Source organism: Fistularia commersonii, chromosome 15 (assembly GCF_037954325.1).
Source record: "Fistularia commersonii isolate RoL2024-O1a breed Wild chromosome 15, RoL_Fcom_v1.0, whole genome shotgun sequence".
Classification (NCBI taxonomy): Eukaryota; Metazoa; Chordata; class Actinopteri; order Syngnathiformes; family Fistulariidae; genus Fistularia; species Fistularia commersonii.
Window position 1 is genome coordinate 1,638,931 of NC_141298.1, and position 18,557 is coordinate 1,657,487.

At 38.3% G+C, this 18,557-nt stretch overlaps 2 protein-coding genes across 3 annotated transcripts; one reads left to right on the top strand and one right to left on the bottom strand.

Moving 5' to 3' along the window:
- Positions 1–2,767: 2,767 nt before the first annotated feature.
- Positions 2,768–17,800, bottom strand: ift74 (intraflagellar transport 74). 2 transcript variants are annotated; one of them, XM_086160981.1, is made up of 20 exons: positions 17,714–17,800; positions 16,568–16,707; positions 15,955–16,096; positions 15,729–15,777; positions 15,496–15,594; positions 15,319–15,379; positions 14,428–14,487; positions 14,263–14,324; positions 8,009–8,147; positions 7,783–7,845; positions 6,978–7,121; positions 6,230–6,270; positions 5,879–5,958; positions 5,511–5,564; positions 5,137–5,234; positions 4,681–4,807; positions 4,389–4,552; positions 4,052–4,177; positions 3,557–3,617; positions 2,768–3,472 (listed from the first exon to the last, which is right to left on the bottom strand). In XM_086160981.1, exons 2-20 carry the CDS (start codon positions 16,694–16,696, stop codon positions 3,357–3,359), a joined length of 1,815 nt encoding a protein of 604 aa, XP_086017107.1. In that variant the 5' UTR covers positions 16,697–16,707; positions 17,714–17,800; the 3' UTR covers positions 2,768–3,356. The 2 variants fall into 2 exon arrangements, with proteins under 2 accessions (XP_086017107.1, XP_086017109.1); XM_086160983.1 differs by lacking the exon at positions 17,714–17,800 and adding an exon at positions 17,258–17,367.
- On the top strand, positions 10,002–12,366 carry LOC147226212 (leucine-rich repeat-containing protein 19-like). The gene is made up of 6 exons (XM_086161085.1): positions 10,002–10,009; positions 10,075–10,374; positions 10,895–11,006; positions 11,090–11,183; positions 11,778–11,969; positions 12,080–12,366. Exons 1-6 carry the CDS (start codon positions 10,002–10,004, stop codon positions 12,364–12,366), a joined length of 993 nt encoding a protein of 330 aa, XP_086017211.1.
- Positions 17,801–18,557: the final 757 nt, after the last annotated feature.

Genomic DNA, 18,557 nt, shown 5'->3' on the forward strand with positions numbered 1-18,557 from the left:
TGAAGATGTTTAGGTTCTCTGGGATTGATGAAGATGGATGAATCAGTCCATAAGAGGGACAGCACATGTTAGATGTTTTGGAGAGAAGGTCAGAGAAGCCAGAATGATATGGTTCAGTCATGTACAGAGGAGGGACAGTAAATATGCTGCGAGACAGATGCTAGAATTGGAGCTGCAAGGCAAGAGGTCTCGAGTAAGACCAAAGAGAAGATTTATGGACGTAGTGCGAGAGGATATGAAGGTAGTTGGTGTGAGAGAGGAGGATACAGAGAATAGGGTTAGATGGAGAATATTGTGGCAACCCCTGAAGGGAAAAGAAGAATGGGAAAGGGCATGAAATTGAAGGCAACTCAACATTTTTAAATAGAAAATTAAATGAAAACTTTATATGCGTCTGTTTTTAAACTAATTGTTCATTTTCTAAATTCCATCCTAGTTAAAACAACCATTTCATTTTATAATAAAAGGGAAATCATCTGAGGGAATTTTTAACTCTTGATTTTCTGTCAAACCCTAATATATTATTTCCACTAAACCTTGGCTGGATGGAAAATCTGTGATGTGTCGAAAACCTGAACTTTAAGACCCTGATAGGCACAGAGTGGATGCAGTGCCAGGAAAAAGCCTGCCAGCCTAAGTTTCTTCATGCATATCTGCCTCTCACAGCCTTATGGTATCCCGCAGAGAACACTGTTTTCCTTTGGTGACTTTATATACCTGCACCAAACTGAATTGTAGAATTAACACACTAGATCATATTTTTGCACCTTTGTCTCTTACAAGGGTTAATTTCACACCTTTAAGCTGAAAGCTGTTTTTTGCCATGTTGGCCACCGATTGGTGAAAAAGTAAATTGACTCAATGCTCCTGCAAAACCTTGTTAGATTCTGTATCTCATCCTCAAAAATTTGATCCAGTATCCACAACCTCTGATCTATCTATCTATCTATCTATCTATCTATCTATCTGTCTGTCTGTCTGTCTGTCTGTCTGTCTGTCTGTCTGTCTGTCTGTCTGTCTGTCTGTCTGTCTGTCTGTCTGTCTGTCTGTCTGTCTGTCTATCTATCTATCTATCTATCTATCTATCTATCTATCTATCTATCTATCTATCTATCTATCTATCTATCCATCTATCCATCTATCTATATACACTGCTCAAAAAAATAAAGGGAACACTTAAAAAACACATCCTAGATCTAAATGAATGAAATATTCTTATGAAATATTTTGCTCTTTACACAGTTGAATGCGCTGACAACAAAATCACACAAAAATGATCAATGGAAATCAATTGTATCAACCCATGGAGGTCTGGATAAGAATCACACTCAAAATTAAAGTGTAAAAACCAACTCCAGGCTGATCCAACTTTGATGTAATGTCCTTAAAACAAGTCAAAATGGATCTGTGTTGCTTCCTAAGTGGACACTATGATTTCACAGAAGTGTGATTGACTTTGAGTTACATTGTGTTGTTCAAGTGTTCCCTTTATTTTTTTGAGCAGTATATATATATATATATAGATGTAACTATAGATATGTATATGTATACACATAAATCACCATTTAACTTACAGATGTGTCAGTCACTGGAGAGAAAAGACAAGATTTGTTATGAATTGATGTATATTCAAAGGTCAGATCAGTGATGATGTATCAGAATGTTGAATAATTTCTTAAAATGTTTTTAAGCTTATCAAACTCTATTGAACTCAACTAAATTCAACTGGAATTTTAGATGTTTATTTTTAACAAAAACCCTCCGGAAGTCCTGGATGGTCCTGTGGCCAGACTTTGCAACCCCTGCTCTATAAACTCCAGATAGAATCCAACTTGCTCAGCAAGTCCGGATGTTGAGTGCAATTACTTTAATGTAATGTGAGGCCTTAGCAATACAATGGTCTGGAAAGTTTCAGCTAACTTAAGGAAGGAAAGAAAAAATCTTTAGTAGAAAAGGCATTTTTAACCGCTTGATAAAGCTGGTACATGACAACTATTCCCCAAGACCGCTGTGATTTAAGTTTCTTTTGGGTGGTGAGCATTGGTTAAGAGTTACTTAGACCATATCAGATCCTTCTTAATGCACATTGATAACAGCACAAACATGGCTTTTGTAAGACTATGTATTAAATCTTAAGAAAGCTAGCAAATCAAAAATCCTTAGTGTGACTAGATTTTTAATATACACAACTATTTAGCATGCAGTATTACATATTCTATTTATAAGACAGAGAAGAAGTGCCTCGTGAATCATTTGTTAACCTTAATATGCATGATTCTCACATTAAATAAAATAAATGCGGGACAAAATGATCTGTTACTATTAATATAATTGAGAGTTACCTTTGCAACTTGTAAAATTCATGACCTTGGTTCATGTGGGAATTACTTTGTTTCTCACTGTTGAGTTCTCTTTAACAATCTCTTACTCAAGAGATCTGTTTTCAGTTTTCCTTATAAAACATAACTTGATATGAATCAAAAAGGTCACCCTGAACAGATGCTGTATTTGTATCCCTGCACTCAAACCTTGAAACATGTTTCAAGTTTAATTTTAAAGTTTTTCATTTCTAAATATTTGCTTTTATTTATTTTTTGTTCTTTCACCCCCCCCCCCCCATTGAATGTCATCCAGTATGAATGCTGTGTAACTCTTCCACAGGTCCTGTTGCTCATAAGCACTGCTCGTGGTTATTAACCACCACTGATCAACACGTTTTTTTTCCACATCATCAACACAAATATCCAAATAATTATTCAGCACGTTGTACTATTTACAAAGAAACAATTTTAATGGAAATTGAAGGAGTCCGGACGGCAGGAGCTATCAATTGGTTTGTGCTCATGCTGGGAGACTGTAGGAAATTTTGATCTAGAATTCTATTCTCTGTCTTGAATGTTCTTGACGGCGTCTGGCTGCCATGTGCGACATTCGCTTTTTATCCCGTGGCATGTGAGCAGTGGTGTCTGTGAGTGTACACGTCCCCGTGAACTTTATGACAACACATTATGGAGATGTACTCTAAAGTCCAGGCATATAAAGATTAGTAGCCGAAGCATTAAATTGCATCTGATATGCACAAATGTACTTCAGCAGCTCCTGCTCAGAAATGAGAGGTAAAATCTCAAGGAAAGGGGAAAAGACAAAAGTATCTGAATCATATGAGGAGCAAACTGAAAGTCCAGGAGAAGAGGAATACAGATAAACCTATTTTTTTTAAGAATCCAGGATCTTAAGATATAAGTGATAAGCTCTTCTCTTGTAAAAAGGAAGACTTCAGTTGTGCCACCTATAAAGACTCAGGTGGAGTCCACGCTGACAGCGAAGGAGGGTGAAGTTGAACGGGCTCCAGATGTTCAGCTCCTGCTGCTTTGCAGTGACTCGATGAGACTCTTGTTGTATTCCAATACTTGTTTGGAGACGTTCTGGGCGATCGAGGCAAAGTTGCTCTCCTGAGATTTCGAGGCAATGACTGAGGCTTCAGTTTAAGAAAAACAAAACAATCTAATTGACTCAGAAATACAAAAACTGAAAAACACTTCCCTGGAAAGGATACACTCTTTCATTACAAAATTGTTCTGTTCCACGTGTTGCCACTTCCTCTCCAGGTTCGCCAGCTGTAAGACAGGAGACGGGACAACAGTAGTGAAAGTAGTGAGATCGCTTGTTTGTCCCGACCCGTTGGATGAAACACCTACAGTTCAAAGTGGTTCTGGATCATCAGCCACTATCAGATACTAATTGATTTATCTTGCACCACTGGTCTAGTCCATTAATCCAGTGGGAAAATAGAAAAATGAATAAATAAAACACATATGTTCACATAAATACATACACATAAAACTATAAATTCATGCACAAGTACATGCATATGTACTTTACGTACAGTATATAACCATACTAACACTACATTCATACGTACATACATAGACACACACAGCTGCACAAACATACATTCATAAATACATGTGCATACATACATATATTATGTACTGTATGTATGCATGTACAGTATATCTTCTACAATGACAAATATTTCCAGCCCAATGACCTGAGCATGAGTCTCGTTCTCCTGCAGCGTGGTCTTCCGAGCCTCATATCTCTGGCTCATGTCCTCCAACAGATGTTTGAATGCATCTCGGCGTTGGTTCAGCGACACCTGCTCTTCCTGAAGTCTCTGCACATCAGATGCACATGAGTGGTTACTTTATAAGTGGGCAGTATGTAACTAAGCACAGATACATTTATCTGTACAGTGGATAATTCTACTTGACATGGGAATATCCTAACAGGATAAATGTAAAGGGCCTTCACACCAGTAATGTTTTGGTACCACTTTGATACCGGTACTTGATGTTGCACAGACAAGATACATTCAGAATGCTCACCATCTTCTTCTGCTCAGCCGAGCGTCTCAGGGTGTCCAGGTCTCTGTAGGTGAGCAGCTCGGACTCCATAGAAGTGACGTGCTCCTTCAGTGTAATGAGCTCACCCGCAATCTTTCCCTCAAGCTGCTGCACCTTCTCAAGGTCCTGCTGCAAACGCTGGGACTCTGGAAGAGTCAGAGCAATTGCCAGAGCAATGTTAGAGCATTATTTTTGGGTAAGCTGCGTATTATATACATCGCATGTACTGGTGCGTTTGTGTTTGAGTTTGTGTGTAAGTGTCTGTGTCACTTACCAGTTTTCAGTCCTTTGGCAGTGTTCTCTGAGTGAACTACCTCCGTCTCTTTGCTGACCAGAACCTCCTGCATGTTCCTGAGCTCACTGGCTGTCACTGTATCCACCTGACGGAGCCGCAACATGCTCTAGACATAGACATATACTTTCTTTACTCACTATTATTTTGTTCATGGATTACATTACATGTTGTTATGTGAGGATAGTCTCAGCTACTTGCACAGGGACAAGATGGTGAAACAAAGGAAATTAATAAATGCTGCACAGCAGAGAAAAAGAGAAGATACACAAAAATACCGCCCTTTGTATCATTAAATTATGTTAAATTACATGTTTCAATGTGGGGATGCTGAAAAACAATCCAGGTTTGTTTTGCAATCAATTACAAAAGAATCTCAGTAAATAATAATTTTAAATGAAGAACAAAAAAGAGGCGGGAGAAAGGGGCCCAGCTCACCCTGCTGTAGTGCTCCAGGATTGCAACGATGTTCTCCTGGCTCTGGGACATTTGCTCCTGCTCTTTAGCCTTGGACTCCTCAAATGACTCCAGGAACCCTAAACACAATGAGAAATGGAAGTTTATTTCTTTCTCCGAGCTGTGTGATGCCTTTCTAGTAAGTTTTACACAGACACAGAGCATCTATGATGGAATCACTACACATTTCTTTCCCTGCCAATTCCCTGTCAGTCACAATGCACATAGTTTTTGACAAAATAGTGGAGAATAATTTTAAAAGCGGATCTCCAGGACACTTGGCTTTTGAGCTAACATGGGATTTTGGTAAGCAGAACTTGGCGTCATGATCAGGGGATATGGGCTGTCTAACTCACGGTCAATTTCCTCCTCTTTCCTCTTCAGCTCCTTGTACTTCTGTTGACACTTCCCTGATGGACAGAAAAAAATGTTCAAGTTTAGTTCATTCCATCATATACTGTGTCTCCATTATGTCTACAGCATTATTCATGTGTGGACAAATGGCAATTTAAATGGAGCTTATTTTTGATGAGTAAAATAAAGCTGGAAAGGAAAAACATCATAATAAAAACAAAGTTATTATGGCTTTAGGAAAATGTGTTTCAGTGAATGAATGAAATGACAGATGTGACACATGTGGTGACAGTTCATTAAACGCATGCTCGACTGAGTATAAACTACAAGAAGGAAGTAGAAATGTTACAGAAGTAATGGACTGAGGTACCTTGTGCCTCCTCTGAGTCCTGCTCCAACTGTCTGATCTCCTCTGTGATATGGCTGGTCTTGTCCCTCAGCTCTGTCAGTCTGACACACACACACATACGATTATTTTTGTTTCATTCTTCTGATCAATCAATTTATAAATCATCAGATAAATGACTGAAAGCTCAAACGAATCTCATTCAACCACATCATCTCTTGTCACAAAAAAAATGTTCCTGAAAGCGGGAAGTAGATACTGCAGAAGCATGAGCACTGTTGTATCTTGGACCAAAATAAAAAAAAGTAATAAAAAAACAAAAACTTAAAAATAGATGAGGCTGGCACAAAGACATTCTGTTTTTATTATACGTACTGTCTTTCCATGCTGGCAATTTCTTGATTGTCCTCCTTGACCTGGAAAAAGAACATATTTACCTTTTATTAGAGGCACTTGATCCCTAAAAAGCGGCTTCGACCTGGTGGGAACATGTGAAAGCAGTTGAAGCCCTCAATTCATGATAGTAGCCTCATTTCTTAACCAGAGACCCTGGGCTCTCTCATTTCGCAGGTTCCCAGGGGTGTGGCTTTATTGCCTGCAGCGGTCCAGTCAGGCACCCACCATTACTTTTTTAATGAATATTAGACCTATAATTACACCATGTCAGCATTACTCTGTAGCTGTAAGCTCTATTGTTATTATTAGTGTAACATGTGTGTCCCTCCAAACCCTCATACACCCTCAGGCTCCTGCATTGAGTACTGAGCTCAAATCTGCTCAAGGTTTCTGCCCAGTTGTGGGTAGTTTTTCCTTCACCACTATTGCCAAGTGCTTGCCCATGAGGGAGAGTTACGTTTCTGTAATTAATCTTAATAAAAAAGTGTGGTCCAGACCTCTTCTATATGTGAAGTGTTATGAGACAACTCTGTGGTGATTTGGTGGTTTGTTAACAAAATGTGACTTGACTTGATTTGGTAACACCTTGAGGTGCAGGTTGGGTAATCACAAATCTTCTCATTTTAGAATAAAGAAGAGAGGCATGTATTCTTTAAGAAATTAAGCTACCCAGTCTCTGTGTGAACAATAATTTTAAGCAATGATGCATATTGCATGAGAAAATGACCTGCTGAAACAGCTTCTCTCTTTCCTCCTGTGGCGTGCCAAGGCTCTTGTGTTCAGCCTCCATAGCATCGCGCTTCTTCTCCAGCAATGTCAAAGTGTCGTGTAGCCGAACCACCTCCTGCTTTATTTGTGAGTGAATGAGTTCCTGAGAAACAAAAGATAAAAAGACTGAAGCTGAAAGATGTCCAATGAAGAACCTCTAGACATTAAACATAAAATGATGCCAAACAATAAAAAAAGAGACTGAATGTGTGAAAAGTTTCCACCAGCAAGGAAGATTATAGGATAAAAGAAAATTGTGATAAATAGTTATGATTAAGACCACTGGTGCCTTTATAAAGAAATAAAGACAAACAGTAACAGTTTTGCTGCTAGTTACTAACATCAAGTGTAATTATAGATCCCACTTCTTTTGCAGGTGAGATTTGTGTACTCCTCAGTCCATGGTCGTGTTACTCACTTTGTGAAAATGTGTATTTTTTAAGACCGTTTCTGAAAGCAGGTCTTCTCAAGAAAAACCCTTGGTTCCATAAAAACACCACTTTAGCGGCAAATTCTCCACTTCCCTCAAAGGAACATTGAACTCTGATCTATCCAAGGTTTTTGCCTGGTAAAGGTCAGTTTTTCCTTGCTGCTGTTGCTAAGTACTTGCCCATGAAATGCTTAGCTTCTGAAAATCATGAAAAAGTGTATTCCAGACCTGTTCTACATGTAAAGTGTCATGAGACAACTGTGTTGTGATTTGGTGCCTTTAAACAAAATCTCCCCGCCAAGCCTTCCCATTTTAACTTTGTGGTCTAACTCACTGCTTCACAGTCCTCCTTCTTGGTCTGCAGGAAGTCCAGGTCCTCTTGCAGGACAGTTAACCCCTAGGACACCACAAACATGGAGGCAACAGGCTGGGTGAAGTACTTGATATTGATGAATTAAGCTGGGCATCTTTAATCAACAGCCTGATTGAATATATCCATCTAAATAAACACAGAACTGGCAGCAGAATATTACATAAACACAGTAAAACTACATTCCCACCTGAAGGAGCTCCTCATTTGTAGCCGTCATGGTGAAGTATTTTTCTTGCATGGCTGCCGGCATGGACTGGACAACCTCCTCAGCAGCACATCTTTCCCTCTTTATCACCTCTTCGATGGCCCTGATAGCTTCCTCTCTTCTGCAAAGGGAAGTCAAATTTTAAGACTATTTTTTTCTCAGTTATTATTTTCACTAATCAAAGTATAAACGTTCACTGAACTCTATGATATGATCAACAGGCCTATATATGTGTGTGTGTGTAAAAAAGATAATATGTGTCGTGAAAAGGATGTCAGACCATCTGGCAAACGCTTTTGCTCTTTAATCATAAATGAATATCAGCTCTGCTTTTACAGCAAGGAGCAAAGGTCTCTTGCTATGCTGGCTGCTCCGAGGTGACAAGTAAAATTAATCGTCCAACTGCTCACAAAGACAAACAGGTCAGTTTCTTTGGTTATATTCAATACTATACTGTTACAAAATAAGACAAATATCTAGACACATGAACATTTTCAATAAACCTGCTGGTGGATGTTATACTGAATGCGGTTTAAAGGTAATTTAGCTGATAGTCGTTTGCATTATTCATGCAGAGCTGTGAAAATGAGCAACAGAAAAAAACATTTTTCTTTTTACAAAAAACAAGCACTAGTTAAATGTCCAATTCAACAGTTGTACTACTGTCTTGATTCTCAGTTGTCCTAAATGCTTTGAGTGTTATTCTGTGAGTAGCATGTGGATTTGTAGAAATGTATATGGTTTTTGGAAATTAAAATGTGTTCAAAAAATGTTGAGATGAAACATTATGGTGAATCTTGAAAGGACTCTCTGGTGACATTTTTCATCCTGGTAATGGCTTTTATTCCCATGATCTAGGCTCAGAGCAGCTAAAAAACTCAATGATCATAAGGTCTTTGATCGTGTTTTTTTTTCCTCACATGCAACCTTCTTCAAAAATGTCTCTGCCTTTGTTTCTGTCACGACTTTTGGTGTAAGAGTTCAGTTCTAGCTTTTAATACTTTACGATATCACTAAATCTATGGAGGAAACAGTGACGAGACAGTTCTTTAACAAGACAAATATGAACACAAAATGGACTGATACATGGCATCTGTGCCACTTTCATACTGCAAGCTTGCACATTTGTCATTACATCTATGTAGACATGGGGTTTCCGCCTCGTAACAGTGATTTTATAGTTTACTTGGTACTGTGCATTTTAATTAGATTATTCGATTATTCTATACCTATCTATCATTGAGGTGCAGTGAGGTTCATGGGTGGTGAGGCATGCCTACCATGAGGCAGGAGAACTGCGTGCCTCACTTGCTGGCTCTTTGCAGTTGTTTCATGATCGCGCAGCATAAGAAATTAGTAACAAACATACTGTTGTTGACAAAAAAAAACACTGCACAGTGGAAATGTAGTTCATATAGCAAAAGTGTTTAAAAATTTTACTAGCAACATACATAGAGACAGCAATACGGTCTTGGTGCAGAGCATGCCAGCAGTCAGCCGTCATTGCGCAATCTAAGTAAACGCTCAACAGTCTACATCCTCACTGCACGTCTCATCTCAGTATTTGAACGGTAAATGTGAAAATCCAGGGATTTTGAATAAAAAACATATACAACTAGTGATGCTAAAAGGAAAATACCTTTATTGTGTAAATCACTGATAAATATGACAATTTAATTATTTTTTTCATCTTACATTTTTTTCTTATTAGCAAGTGAGACACTGCCTCTCCTGCCTCTCCAGACTGCATGTTACTGGTATCTATTTGTGAGATTTCATGATTGTTTTTAATGTCAAGCAAGTAAGTGATCTCAGCATCTTTGGAGCAGCTGAATTGTGTTGTTATAGTTTGTATTTGATTCCCTTTCAAGGTAGAATATGGGCAGGTATCAGCACTGTCCTCAACTACTGTGTGTCCTTGCTATTGTTGCAATAAATGTAGTGGAAAACAATGCTGAGGCTATGAAACAGGAACATGTGCTGGTAAGAAAATCTAATTTGATTTTTTTCCAATCGTATTATTTGTCAGCTAAATCACTTATTGTCAGTACTTTAGTGGCAAGACTGTGTGAAGATGTTTTGATCCATTTCATCCATTATCAGGTACAAAACTTCACTGAGCAGGTTCTTCAAGCCATTCCTTACAGCAACAGCTCTTCTGTTACTAAACTAATCATCATGAAGAACCACATCACTCTAAATGAGGAGGACAGACGAGCCCTGACCAGCTATCCCAAACTTGAGGAACTCTACCTGGATGATAACCTGGTTACCAATATAACCCCAAAGTTCTTTGCTGTTGTACCATACCTTAGAGTGCTGTCTCTGGCAAAAAATCAAATCAGCAGGTAAATTGAAACAAAAAAGTAAGCAGACATACTTGCTTCCATTCAACTATCTATGCACAACATTCATGTAATTGTCTGTTGTCCACACAGATTAGAATACCCGCTATGTTCAAATGCATTTTACAAATGAAAACAAACCAGATTCAACATTCCTGACCCTATTCTCAATTACCGGTAATATTTTGACTGAAATGAATGAATGAATAAATAAATAAAAATAATGACACATTTGGGCTATTTGCTACAAATCAAAATTTTCCATGACTATTTTGGCTATTGTATTTTTAAACAAAATACACTTCAAAAATAAAACAACAGAATAATAAAAAACAACTCATGAACATGTGAATCTGTAAGGGAAAAACTGACTTAGAGCAAAAAAAATATCTTTAAATAAGCAAGGCATAAAAAAATAAGTCCCTAGGAAATATTTGTAGTTGATCAAAGCCAATCTGCAACACAGACCTGAATGTGACACTATCTGTACAAATATTGCCATTTATTTTGATTTTTTTCATAGCCTGGATCCTGAATCTTTCTATGGTTTAGATGTCCTGATGCAGATGAATCTGTCTCACAACCTGCTGACAAATATCCCTGCGCTGCTCTTCCAAGGGCTAAATAATCTGCAGGTATTACAATTATTATTACTTTTTTACACTTGTACAAGGTGAATCAGCTCGTCTAATCTTTATATCCATCCTGGTACCAACAGGTGGTGCAACTGCAGGAAAACCCCTGGAATTGTTCCTGTAAGCAGCTAAACACCATATACAGTCTCAAAGCAGCGGGAATCACCCAGGACACTGGTAATCATTTTCCCTTTAGAGATTGAAGTTCAGTGATAGGAACTGTCAGGGCAGTGAATGAACAGAAATGCCAGAAATGTGCAGTCATTTCTATTCTGCAAACACACAACAGATACTGTAATGCTTATCATCAATTGTATATCATACTCCTGATAACCTTCCACCTGAGGACAGTTTAATACACAGTCTAAACACACTAGCACCTCCTAGACTGTCGAAATGTTGTTGAGCAAGACACCGAACCCCAAACCGCTCCCATGGCGGTGGTCGACGGCATGGTTCATCCATGATGGGTTAATTGCAGAGAACAAATTTCCAGACTGGGATTAATAAATGATAAATGAGTATTATTAAAGAAGAAGAAGCCTTGGAAAACTGAAGCCATTCAAACTTAGCTTAGTGATCTCCACAATTCTATCAAGTAATGCAATAATTACAAAAACTCAGATGGGTAACCCTTGTGCAGATAGTTTTATAGGATGCTATGGATTTGTATGGAAAGGCATGATTCTAAAAGGGTGTTACAGTCGTAACCTGATGTTAAAGATCATCAATGCCATCTGAGTAATATAGTCATGTCGTGATCCTCATCAGGGCCTCGTGTAACTTGTGCTTCACCTGAGGGCCAGGTTGGAATGGATCTTTTCAAAGCTGCGGCCAAGTGTTTTCCATCAGCGACATGCTCCTCCAATGCAGATGAAGTAACCCAACCATTTAAAAAAAATACCCATTTCCCTTTGCCAAAAGACATGGTGATCATGAGCCAGAATGCTAGCATCAACCAAGGTAGGACATATAAGCACGTGTATGCAGCTAAATATTATGCACATGGTACCTGACAAATCATGACAACTGGCAAAACAGGTCTAACATCTCAATCTACACCCCTAAACTAGACAAGCCTAAGGTTCCTGGAAACACATGGAAATTCACAGCATGTGTTGCAGCTTTGGCACTCTGTACCTTCCTCCTGATTGTGTGCGCTATTAAAGGCCCCTCCTGGTACCGACTCTTCCATAACTACCGACATCAGCGGCTGCATCAAGCAGAGAATGAAGGAGAGTATGGGTTCTCAGATGGAGGTCAACGTTTCGTCCCTCAAGTATTCACCTTTGAGCAGGAAAGGCAGCTTGGAGAAGAGGATGGTTACTTTGAAGATCCTTACATTAAAGGAGGAGAGTGACTTTAAGGAGAAGGAACCCAAAACATCCAATTAAATTGGATGTTGAGGTGAGGGCTTATTTTAATTCAGACAGAAATCAAATCTTTAAACTAAGTATTATATAGAAGGCTGTACGAGCTTAAAAACTAAATCTAGCAACTGACTGTATTATGTATTTTACACATGAGCTGAGACACAGTATAATATCATTCAAATAACAGGAACTATATAGGTTATTTATTTTCTTAGTATTCCGTACAACTGGTTTAACTTTCTTTTGTTCAGGGGAACTGAATCAACTCGATTTTGTAGCTAAATTTTTTTGAAAGGATTCTGCTTTTTACCAAAACCATTTCAGTGTGACAGTTGTTAAAAAGTCCTTAAAATAACATCTAATTTAAATATTAAAATCATCTGACCAAGTCATGAGACAATCCATTTTATACATACATATTTCTCTTCTGGATTTCAACGAAGCCGGACGCTTCTCTCTCTCTCTCTCCCTCCCTGCCCATATCTCCCCTGCTTTCTGCCGTTTGTCTTGTGCTGTCTCTGTCTCAACTATCGGAGTCTCTCTTTTGCGTTTCATCCGAAACCCAAAATAGAATTTATCAACTGGTCTCTTAACGTAATCGACCAAATTTTCTCGGCAAGATGACAGGGTAAAGGTGAGCCCTCGTGCCCCGATGGAACGTTCTTAGATGGATATACACGATGGAATCCTGGGAGAAGTGGAGGGTCGTGTGCCTAGCGATCCCTTCCCTAGAGGACGCGAAGACATCCTACACAATTGGAATTATGATAACAGGTATGCTGGTGTTTGGAGCCAGCAGTTTCCTGATTTATCGCAACATTTTGATGGAATGTGCATGGCTGTCAACACTCAAGACTCAAATGATAGGCCAGCACTGTTTTAGACAGGATCGACATTTTTCAAGGATGGATACCAACTTGGAGAAGTTGACAGCTTAGTTCGATGGATCAATTAGAACCACATAAGACTTGAGGCGGATGGAAAATTACAATGTCGGCCTGAACCCAAACAATATTTATCTTCATTAGCCCCCCGACATCGGCCTTGGAAGGCTTGTATCTCTACACTCTCCTAGATGGTATGCAGACAAGATGCTCCCTCCCCCATCCCCCTCCACCTACAAACTTTGCCTCTCTATCAGAAGTCTCCGAGGTTGTCACCACTGCAACCGCCGTGTCTTCGTCATCACTATCAGGCGGTAGAGACATTTGTGAGGGACTGAATGGAGATTGAAGTCTGCAGGCTCACACATACACATACATGAAGACAAATAACGCACGCACCCCCTCGACTAAATGCCCTCTTGGCGCCCACCCCCTCTCCTTCCCCGTTGCAGAGCAGCATACGGAAGCCTGTGGACAGCATGCACGGCCTCCAATGGCTGTACTGTGACACCTGGCTGTCCCCACCCCAATACCCTCCCCCTTCCAACATAAGCATGTCTTGAGCACTGTTGTAATGTCTTATTATGTTGTTTATGTGCTGAGGTTTTCTTTTTCCTGATCCCACACTGAGCTCCCCTGCAGGAGCCTGGTTTGTGAGTGCCTTTTTTCCCTCTCCTTCCCCCTTTGTCATCCCCTTCCCTCTCTTCTTTTATACAACATGGCTCCTATGTGGTTGATTTGTTTGCTTGTTAATAATTTAATTGTACGGGACACTGTGCATTGACAATAAAGCTTTTGAATCCTTGAAATACAATTCATCAGGCAATTTATATATGTATATTATTTTAAATCAATTAATCGCTAGTGGTTGCCTTTTCATTGGGCTGTTCTGCAAATGGCTGCAGTAGCACAGTATTAGCAGATTTTTGACAAAATAGTAGAATGAATTTTTTGCAAACAAGTTGGTGATTACATTCCAAAGTTGGACCAAGTACTTACTCTCTTCTCTCAGTGAAGATGATGTCACTGCTTTCCTCTTCTCCATCATTCCGAGCTTTCAGCTGATCAGGAGATCAAGGGAGATGGCCTTTTCATCGTATTCGTATCATAATAATTACTTACTGCATAAGGCAAGCCATTTAATATATGTATATTTGTACTTACATTGTTATAGTCATTGATCATTTCCTCCATTTCTGTGTTGGTGTTGAGCTTGTCGACCAACTAAAAGTGGAAATGAAAATTTAGTCAGTAAAAAAACCTGGATCCAACTGGTCAAGGTTTATGTTTGGCTTTCAACAAGCAAAAACATTTTTTTGTGTGTTTGTCTTATAACCAGTTTGCAAGCATGATGAATGAATGTCTCTGAATTCACCCATTTGTGTTCTATTTTAAAGAAGTTTTATCTGGAGAGCAGGGTCATAGTTTTTTTTTTTTTTTTTCAAAAATAGAGTAACATGGCTCCATCATCGGCTCCATATTTGTGTCAAGCCAAGTCTTGTAGTTAAAGAGTCCTGGGAAACTCAATATTTATTTTTTTGTATTTATAGTAACTGCGTTATTAATAGCTATAGTATTACCATACTGCTGAGATTTCCTTATCCCCCTTTATTTTCTTGAGTTATTCTTCTTACGTTTACATTTCTTTACATTCAATGCAATTGGGACAGTTTTTTTTTTCAAAATATTAATGTTAAATTATTAGTTGTAAATTATTAGATAAAACACCAAGACCAAACAAGTAAGTAAAAACTCAATTGAATAGTTCATGCCAAAATCAATGACATTTTAATGCTTTGCAAGAGAACTGTATTCTACTGGTTAGTCATATCTGTCTGAAATTATGTCAGAGGGACATTTGAGAAACACTGTCGATCCATATTTGAGAAACAGGACATTATAAAATAGACTCGCAAATGCATTTTGTGTTAAAAACTGAACAAATAGTGAACAGACTTATTTCCTCAAAGTCAGTGATGAATAAGCTAAAGCTACTTTGCAATTATGACTGCAACTCTACAGAATGAATATGATGTGTTGAGACAACTAGTTGACCATGTTATAATCAGCAAGCTGGCCCTGTAGATCCCTTATTCCTGCAGCCAGACCCTCAGCTCTGCAAGGAGATAATGAGTACAACAGGTTACTTCTGGTGAGGCTGTTTAATACATAACTATGCTTTTTTTCAAAGACAATTAGAGTTAGCCAACAACAAACATGGTGTATACTCACCTCTTCTCATAGGAGAGAAAGACAGAATTTTCTTGGTTGTAGTTTTCAATCTCTTTGTGCAGTTTGCTGGTCTCTGTCGTCAACTCATTGATCTTACTCCTGACAGTTAAAAAAAAATACAAAAAAATGCTATTGTCTTTTATATCATAAAATAGGCTGGTAGGCAGTAAAAATTCAAATTGATATTCAGTTATATGTAATTTTACACAAAAGATTGACTGCTTCATCATCACCTAAGAAGGCCCAAGTAATAGGACTTGTCCAGAATCTGTCTCTGAGGGCCTTTTGGGGATGGAGGAAGGTGGAGAAACAGTGTGTTAATCAAGATGTCAGTAACATTATAAATTTGTTAATCTTTCTAGATAAATTAAAAAGGGCTGAGAGGAGAAAAAATATAAATCTGATAAAATACAATATAATAAAATGATTGTAGACGGCTAGCATGCGCATCCAATTCACCTTTCATGCCTGTCTTCATCCCACTGAGCCCCTGCTGAGTCACAGGCCTGTCGGTCACTTTGATGGGTGCTGATAGGACACCTGGTGTGCTGATGGGGATGCCCCCCCTTGTCCCAGGAAGACCACTGGTGCCTGGAACAATCTAAATCAAAGTTTACAGAAATAACAATTTGGAATACACTTATGCTACAAATTTTATTTTGCAGGTCATTAATATTGAAGACTTAGAAGCACTTGACTGACACAATATCAAATTACGTTTTAGCAAGAAGGAATCCAACTCTGTCTCTTTAAGAGTGATATGGTTCAACTTTCCAGAACACTGAGAAGTTGTTCTAAAATAAATTTAACACTACAACTGAAATCTGTGCGGAACAAATTACCACTGAAAAAAGTGAATAAATAGCAACCTCAGAGATTTTACATTAACCATTGAAAGGTTTTATTGCTCAACATGTGTGTGTGATAGAAACACCCCCAAAAATGTAATCAATTGTGACGGTATAGTGATATTTAATTACCAAACATCAAAATAATGTTGGGAAAACAATACCCAAAGGAAAATTTGGTCTAAAAAGTAAAAAAAGAAGAGTCCTGATTACAGTCAGCTTACCCCAGTTCCTACACGTATAGCTGTAGGAGGAGGTCGGATGGCCGTTGGTTGCCTTCCAGTCCCAGGGACTGCAGATCCGCTGCGGCTCAGAGGTCGACTCATACTGGAGGAGGGCCGCTGGCTTGCCATGATGGTCAAACCTATGTGGATAAAGTATGAAACTGTTTTAAGGATGCACCGCTGGAGTAATGGGCCGTGCATGCTATCTAAGGGTTTTTCAAAACTTCTATACTTTTCCTTATACTTTCTGATTTTTTTTTTTTTGTGTGTTTTCAATTTTGTTAAACAAACACAAACAAATTAAATGTTGTTCAGCTTTAAGCATATTCTAATGGTTTTATGTAGACTTGTATGCTGCAGCACATATCTGATATTTTAATATACCATTCCAGTCACAAAATCTGTAGGATTCTAACCATTAAACTAATAAATATTTCTTGACTTTACACAATTTTTACCCGTGATTTATGAAACTGTGAACATGGAAAGCAACAAAAATAAAACAAAATGAAATTATATTATCTTTCTTTCTTTTATCGCTCTCTCTCTGTCTCTCTCTCTCTCACACACAGACACACACACGAAAAAAAACAATAAAACCCTTAAAAAAATAAAACGTTTCCGAAAACTTGCATCTTCGAATAGTCCGTCGGATATGTTAATTCAAATAAATCTTAATCCCGATCTTACCTCCACTCGACCAAAGAAGAGTTTCAGTCTAGTTTAGTGTTGCTTCTAGAATAATAGGTGCACGAAGAAATTCTAGGTAAGTTCATTAAGAATCTGATATTATATCAAGATTATTACGTGAAATCCCGTTATAGGATTTGAATATCTGTCGAATCAAAATACGTTTACAGAATTAAGCGATGCGCCTCGTGCTTTGAATTCTAGCTAACAGTTATACATCATATAAAAAGTAGCTGTTGTGTTGTAAAGAAGAAAAGAAATGTCAAAACATCTGCTTCATTCGACCAACGCCACTATGATTCTCGAAAATTCTAAAAACAACTTGGAGCATAAACCGTTTCACCTGAAAAAAAAAAAATCCGGCGAGTTATTCATATTCGGAAGGTAAGCCGTGTTTAGTTATTTCGCTGGGAAGCGTCACTCTGCAATGTTTCGAAAATACGCATGGTAAAATACCTGGTTGTGAAATGTAAGCAGAATGTTTCGTATAAGCACTAACTCCAGACAACGTTGACGTTTCCCCAGTAACTGTCTTCTTCGTTGGTTTTGCTCTTCTTCGGTGATAATTTAGCACACATGGCTCTGGGCTGCTCCCTACCGGCAAATGCGGCGCACATGTTCAGACGGAGAACCAAATCAATGAATTCCTATTTTATTTAAGGCTTATGGTCAGGGACATTTGCACATTAAGAGGGGAAGGAAGCATTATCAAAACAGGATGGTATCAATACGGGAATGATATATGCATTTATACACGTAATGGGATGGATATGAAAAATACAAATATATGATGGCTAAAAAAATAAATATATACAGAATAAGATGTATGAAATTCGAAATGGAATGCATATATACAGAATGAGATGAAAACATTATAGAAAATATATTGAAAATTTTGAAGTTGTAGAGTTGCAAGGATTGGTCTGATGCTGAATTGGCTCAAGATTGTCCAGTGTTTTTCAGTGGGTGGGAGGGATTGTTATGATTGTCAGCAGTTTTGCCTACATTCTGTCCATGATCTTGATCACCTCCTGCAGGGTGGTGAGCTTAGGACCAACAACTGACTCAGCCTTTATGATGAGTAAAAAATTAGATGAATTTACAATTATACTCTTAAGATGTAAGGAATCAAATCTACTTTTGCTTTGGTAAAAATATGCGTGAGTATGTTTGTGTGTATATGTATATACTGTGTGTGTATATATATATACACACAAATATTTTCTTATATATATAAGAGAATATACAGAATACCCTTTCATGGGAGCTTTCAGATGAAGACATCAAACATATACAGCCT

Coding starts and splice junctions, on each gene's coding strand:
- ift74 (XM_086160981.1), bottom strand. CDS start 16,696: ATGGCAAGCCAGCGGCCCTCCTCCAGTATGAGTCGACCTCTGAGCCGC. Junction 15,595..15,728: donor TATTACTTGGGCCTTCTTAG/GTGATGATGAAG, acceptor TTTAACTGTCAG/GAGTAAGATCAATGAGTTGA. Junction 4,553..4,680: donor TGCCAAAGGACTGAAAACTG/GTAAGTGACACA, acceptor TGACTCTTCCAG/AGTCCCAGCGTTTGCAGCAG.
- LOC147226212 (XM_086161085.1), top strand. Junction 11,007..11,089: donor AAGGGCTAAATAATCTGCAG/GTATTACAATTA, acceptor TGGTACCAACAG/GTGGTGCAACTGCAGGAAAA. Junction 11,970..12,079: donor GAATGCTAGCATCAACCAAG/GTAGGACATATA, acceptor CCCCTAAACTAG/ACAAGCCTAAGGTTCCTGGA.